The following is a 6222-nucleotide window of genomic DNA, read 5'->3' as shown; positions in this document are numbered from 1 at the left end:
ACTGAACATACACCCCTTAGCTCAGTCTCCACAGCAGCACCAAGGAATCTAAAATATGACCTCTAACCACTGTATTCTTTAGCAATATTTTATTAAAAAAATCACCTGTATAAATATAAAATATCCCCACAAAATTTAATTCCCCATATTTGTTTTTTGCTGCAAGAAAATTATGTGAGGGAAGGTCAGGGTGCGCTTCTCCAGTAATACTGGTGGATGCAGGAACTCTGTTTGGAGTTGGTTTCTTAATTTTTCTGTTTAATATCCACCAGGTTTTTTCTTTTACAAAGAAAAGTTTACTTCCAGTTCACCAAGGCATGGAAACACTGCAGATTTTTGAGCATTTTCTTTGAAAAATAAGTAAATAAACTAAGAAAGCTCCTCACTTGCTCTGCAATTCCTTAGGGCTGTGTTTCACCAGAGGTTTCAGAGGAAGGGCTGGATTCTGTTAGTGAACACACTGAAATGACCCAGTGTGCACGACCAACCAGGTTAATGGCAGATAATGACCACCACAACCATCAGGAACTGCTCCCCAAGCCCAGCAGCCCACAGGGCTGATCTGAAGCTTCACCACAAGACTGCTTAGGCTGGAACATATGGAGGAATAAGTTCATTATTCCTAAAAGGAAAAGTCCAAACCAAACCAGAATCCAACGAGAGCCTTTAGAAAACACCCACAATTCCTTTAATAAAGCAGCCACTTGCTGTGCTCCTGTTGTTCCCAGCTTTACAGCGCGCCAGGCAAGTTTGGGAGGCAAACCGGGAAAATGAGGGGAGACAGAAAACCAACAGTTCCTCTGCAGCTCGCTTGATTTTCTGGATCCGCTCTCTGTCGTCAGCACTGGAGTGCAGCAGCACAGGAGAACTCCTTGAGAGGCTGGAGCATTCAGAAAGTGACAACCTTGGGTCGCTCGGGCCGCGCTCTCTGCGGCGCCGGCGCGGCCGCGACGTCCTCGTGGTCCGCGCTCAGGCCGGGCATCCAGCGCCCGACAGTCACCTGCTCTGCAGGGCACAGGACAGCAGTGCCAGGCCAGCCCTGCCCCTGCACGGCCTGGGCTGAGCCCCAGCAGGGCAGCACACCCAGCGCTGCACACATTGGCTCAGCAACAATTCACCTGCGCAGCGGCCTGCTCTGAGAACACAGCTGGACATTTACCGGGTCACCCCTCTCTGTCCCCAGGTGAGACCCCACCTGCAGAGCTGCCCAGCCCTGGAGGAGCCCTGGGGCTGCTGTGGGGCAGGGCTGGCACCCCAGAGCCTGGGCTGGGCCCAGAGCCCAGCGCGGGCAGCAGGGCAGGGGGGATTCTGCCTTGCTGCCCATGGGGAATGCCACGGGAATCCGTATCAGCCTCTGGGCACTGAGGCTGGCCCCATCTGCCTGAGGAAACTGGCATCTGTAGTGCCTGAACTCCTTTGCCAGCTCTCAGCTGTCCTCCTGTACCTGATCATAGCCTGCACAATGCACACACGAGCTTAAATATCACAATTCTCACCAATGGTGTCACAGCTCCAAGTAACTCAACTGCTTTTAACCAGCAGTGCTAGTTTTGAAAGAAGTCCCTTGGGAAAATAAACAGCGCTTGCAGTCCTCATGGATGCTAAACTTACCAGAAAAAATATAGAAAAAAATCTTGTTACAGGCTTCTAAAACTCAAGTGGGGACAGCCTTGCTACTTGCTCATGAGTTTGGGGCAATTTCAGAGTCTTTTGGTGTCATAAACTTCTGTCATACTAGAAGTTTACACTCAGACTGAATCTGACCCATTCTAAACTGGCAAAGCAGTACACACCTAGAATCCTACATAGGGTCTCAGAGCTAAAAAATATCATTAATGTAAGATCAGACATAGAGAATGCCATAAATAATTCTTACACAAATTTCACCAAAGTGGCTTGTTATTAAGGGGCACAATAACTAAGTGTCATAGAAACTAAGTAGAAAAATGCCCAAGTGTGTCACCACCCCAGTAACAGGATTATTCTTCAAACCCTTTTGGGATGCTTTGCCTCCTGTAGGACAGTGGGGGCTTGGGGTACCTCCTTTAATCTTTCCCCCCACATGGAAAGCAGAGGAACAAGTAAGGAAGCAGTTCATGAGCTGTGAATCCAGCAGGACAGACCTTCCTTGTCCCTGCCCTGGGTGCCTGACACAGCTGCCTGCACACACCAGCACCCTGCACCTGGCACTGGCTTCAGCCCCACCACTCCACACTGAAATCTGCACCAAGCAGCAGCCAGTTCTGCCAGACTGTGAACAGCAGCACAATTACTGGCCAAAAAAAATTACAGATTATTTCATATGGCCTTCAGATACACACAAGATGAATTTTCTGTTTTAACAAAAAAATGAATTGCCTTAGATTTGCACCGCAACTTACTGCCTCCTCCACACCCTCCCTGAGAAGGAACCCTCCCTGCTGCTGCCCCAACAAAAGGGCACCTCTGCTGCTTCCAACCCTCTTCCCACAGCCACACGGAGCAGCAGCTGCACCCTGCTGGGCCCACAGCCACCCCACAGCCCTGCAGCTCACCTGCGTTCTGCTTCTCCGGGCAGTCCTTTTTGAAGTGCTCCACAGAGCCACACAGCTTGCAGCCCCCACCTGTTCACACAGAAAGCTGTTACTCATCTAGGGGAAAAAACACCACAAAACACCCAGAAAACACCCAACCCAATTCCCTGCCTGTGTCTGTGAGGGACACGGCTGTTTGGGATCTGTACAGCACCACACACCACAGACTCCAGCCACTGCTCACTGGGTATTTCTGATGTGCTGGAAGCTCTGTTTTTGAGAAACAGGCTGAATTCTGCTGAAACACACACTCAAAGCAACTTATGAAACTGACGGGGGCTCCTGAGAGGCAGGTAATCCAGCTGCAGGTACTGAGAGGTGAAATTCGACACAACACGAAATCCCACAATACAAACACTTGAAAGCAAGGTGATTTTTGTTCCACTCCAGCTGTGCTGCAAGATCACCCTCTGGAGCTTGCCAAGGCCCCATGTTTGTGCAGGGAAACTCCAGGACAGGGAATGCTGGTTGTTGGAGCCAATGGAAGAGTGAAACCTTCAGTTAGACCCCAATTCTCATTAAAGTTACTCAGGCTGAAGATGCTCTCCCTTTAGTGGCAGCCTGTGTTTTGTAATTCCCAGAATTTTAAGCTAATGTGTAAGAATGTTCCTACCACCTACTTGGGTGCATGTAAATACACACTGCCTACATTCACACAGGATTTTGTTCCTTGGTGCATGTCCTGATGCTGAGGCACAAGCAAAGTCTCACACTTTGCACCTCATCCTGTCATTGAATACTAAACCCACCCTTAAATTAGAAATCCCCAGGTAATTTATTTGACAATGAATTCCCCAGAATTACTCTGCTTTTACTGAAAGATACACAGCAATTCCTTTTAGCCACATTCTCATTCTCTTGCAGAGCTACTTTGCTCTGTGTCAGGTAGGAAGGACACAGAAATTTCAATTTCACTAAATTTAGTGAATCAGAACACTCACCTTCAGCATACAACCCCTTGGGATTATCCGGACACGACCTCGACAGATGTCCCATCTCACCACAGATGAAACACTTTGCATATGGAAATGGCCCTGCAAAATTCCACAACAGGGTTTATGGTCCACATCAAAACCCTGGTGAAGTCACAGACCCAACACGGTGCAATGACAATATTTTCATCACTTCATGCTATAAATTACTGCCAGGCTCCCTGCTAACACTGGAAAAGTTAAATTTCTAGCACACAAAGCTTCAGGGTCAGCACTGGGACAGCTCAGAGCCGAGCATTTCACACACAGCAAAACTTCCTGAGACCCACCAGCAGCTGGATCCACCTTGGCTCTGCACTGGCTGAGGTCGTGCTCCGTGGATCCGCAGCGGTAGCAAATCCCCGTCCCCATGTCCTGGCTCTCCAGCACTGCAGGACAATCAGCCACGCCGTGGCCAGGCTCTCTGCAGTGGAAACACACCTTGGAAGAGCAAAATCCACTGATGAATTCCGTGAGCGGCGCTGAAAACATGGAAATCCCAGGGCCTAAAGGGCAAACACCATTTTGTCCCCAGGAAAAAGCAGCCGGGAAGAGACTTTATGCTCTGCCATCAAACCACAAAACATGGACATTTTTCTCTTTTAACCAGCAACACACAGTTTGATGAATCACACACTGAAGCTGCATGATTTCGTTTCAGCCAGGAACCAAGAGGGGCTGGGAACTCCTCAAAGATAGTAGTGAGCCAGGAGAGCCATGCCAAAGGCTACAACTGGACCTGAGAGCCTCCTTTTGCTCCAAACTTCACATCTTTCACCTGAAACACGCTGTGCCTGTGGCAGAGGAGGGCTGAGCTCTTGCTGAGCCCCACAGCAGCACCAGCACACGGAAATACAGACAGAGCTGCACCTCTTTTAACAATGCTGTGGGAAGATGACTGGGAGTTAAAAGGGGAAATTTCAGGGGAAAATGCAGTGGCTGCTCCCTGGATGGGACCCCCACACAGAGCACAATCCAGGCAGGACTAATGGGAGCGAGGCAGAGACCCCGCAGCCGTGCCAAAATCCTTGCAGGGGAAGGAACCTTGCAGCTGATCCCACACAGCAGCTGAAAGGCAAGGGAGGTAAGGCAGGATGCTCTGTGGGATCGGCAGCTGGGGTGAAATCCCCGTGTTTGTTCTGACCCCATCCCAGCCCAGGGTGACCCTGAGCAACCCACTCCCCAGGTACGACCACCCCTAACTAAGATGTGTGACTGAAATTGCTGAATCTCCACCTGAAAGTAAATAAACGGTATAAAAGTGGGTCAGGAGCAGGGAGAAGTTTGGAAAGACTCCATCGTAATCTGTGGGATGCGCTGAAGCTACTGCCTCTTCCCCACAGAGTGAGGACCGTGCTCTGTGTGAGCTTCACTAGGAATTAGAGCTTGCAATTGCGTTGCTTTGATCAGATTACTTTGGACAAGCTATCACAGGCATCCCCCCGGCCTTAACCGGACACATTTCATTACAAAGGGTGTAACTGTGCTCACTGTTCATGCAGGCTGACACACTCCCCAGACGCCGAGCACAAAGGGTTTCTCCCTTTTCTCCCGCGCTTGCAGGGCAGGACTCACCATGGCGTTCTTCTTCCTCTCCTGCCTCCTCAGCCTCCTGCTCTCCCGCCGCCTGTCCTTCCTCCGCGCCTCCTCCTCCTCCTGCTGCTGCTGCTCCCCGCGGTGCTCCGCGAACCCGTTCACGTCCTGGTTCTCGTACTCCTTCCTCCTCCGTCTCCGGGCTGGCGGCGGCGGCTCCGGCTGCGCACCCGGCGCCAGCTGCTCCCAAGGGGTGGCGGACAGAGCCCGGGCCCCGGGCGGGGCGCTGCGCCGGGCCCAGCGGGTCATGGTCCGCAAAAGGCCCCGCAAAAGGCTCCGACACCGGCTCGGGCACGGCCGGACCGCGCACGCTGATGACGGACGGGAAGAGGAGGAGGAAGAGGAGGAGCGGGAGCGGGAGCAGGAGGAGCGGGGAGCTGGGTGGGAGGGGCTGTGGGAACCCGCCATGGCAGGGACGGCTTCCACTGCTCCAGGCTGCTCCAAGCCTGGCCTCGGGCAATGCCGGGGATGCAGGGGCAGCCCCAGCCGCTCTGGGCACCCTGTGCCAGGGCCTGCCCACCCTGCCAGGGAACAATTCCTCATTGCCAAGATCCCGGCCAGCCCTGCCCTCCGGCACCGGGAGCCGTTCCCCGGCCGCCGTCCCCGCGGCCCTCGGCAATTGTCCGTGTCCATCTTTGCCGCGGCCCCTTCGGGCCCCGCGAGGCCGCCCCGAGCTCGGGCCAAAGCTTCTGGTGCCCGGGTGAGCGATGGCAGCCGTGGCGGCCTTTGCTGCCGGCAGAGCTGCTCCATCCCCGTGCCCGTGCCGGAGCCTCCTCTGGCCCGGCTGCAGCAGCTGCAGCTCCTTGCTGGGCCGGCCCAGGGCTGGGGCAGCTCTGCAGGTGGGCTCTGCCTGAGGGGCAGAGGGGCAGAATGGCCCCGGCCCTGCTGCCCCCGCTGGGCTGGGCCGGGCACGGGGCTCGGGGCTCGGGGCTCTGGGCCCGGCACGGGGCTCTGGGCTCTGGGCCCGGCATGGAGCTCTGGGCTCTGGGCTCTGAGCTCTGGGCCTGGCTCTGGGCTCTGGGCCTGGCACGGGGCTCTGGGCCCAGCCCTGCCCCACAGCAGCCCCAGGGCTCCTCCAGGGCTGG

General features: G+C 54.1%; 1 protein-coding gene across 1 annotated transcript; it reads right to left on the bottom strand.

Annotated features, from left to right (window-relative positions):
• Positions 1 to 665: 665 nt before the first annotated feature.
• Positions 666 to 5386, bottom strand: ZCCHC9 (zinc finger CCHC-type containing 9). Its single transcript, XM_058044366.1, has 5 exons — positions 5120 to 5386; positions 3835 to 3985; positions 3515 to 3607; positions 2535 to 2603; positions 666 to 1005 (listed from the first exon to the last, which is right to left on the bottom strand). The coding sequence occupies exons 1-5, from the start codon at positions 5384 to 5386 to the stop codon at positions 890 to 892; spliced, it is 696 nt and encodes a 231-aa protein (XP_057900349.1). The 3' UTR covers positions 666 to 889.
• Between the last annotated feature and the right edge of the window lie 836 nt (positions 5387 to 6222).

Source organism: Melospiza georgiana, chromosome Z, assembly GCF_028018845.1.
Source record: "Melospiza georgiana isolate bMelGeo1 chromosome Z, bMelGeo1.pri, whole genome shotgun sequence".
Taxonomy (NCBI): domain Eukaryota; kingdom Metazoa; phylum Chordata; class Aves; order Passeriformes; family Passerellidae; genus Melospiza; species Melospiza georgiana.
The sequence above is the reverse complement of the archived record's forward strand: the minus strand, read 5'-3'. Positions and strand labels throughout refer to the sequence as shown.

What these genes read in the sequence shown, in the direction of transcription:
- ZCCHC9 (XM_058044366.1), bottom strand. Translation starts at nt 5,386, where the DNA reads ATGACCCGCTGGGCCCGGCGCAGCGCCCCGCCCGGGGCCCGGGCTCTG. An exon ending in AGAGGAAGAAGAACGCCATG is followed by an intron (nt 3,986 to 5,119) that starts GTGAGTCCTGCC and finishes TGCTCTTCCAAG; the next exon opens with GTGTGTTTCCACTGCAGAGA. An exon ending in CAAGGGGTTGTATGCTGAAG is followed by an intron (nt 2,604 to 3,514) that starts GTGAGTGTTCTG and finishes CTGTGTGAACAG; the next exon opens with GTGGGGGCTGCAAGCTGTGT.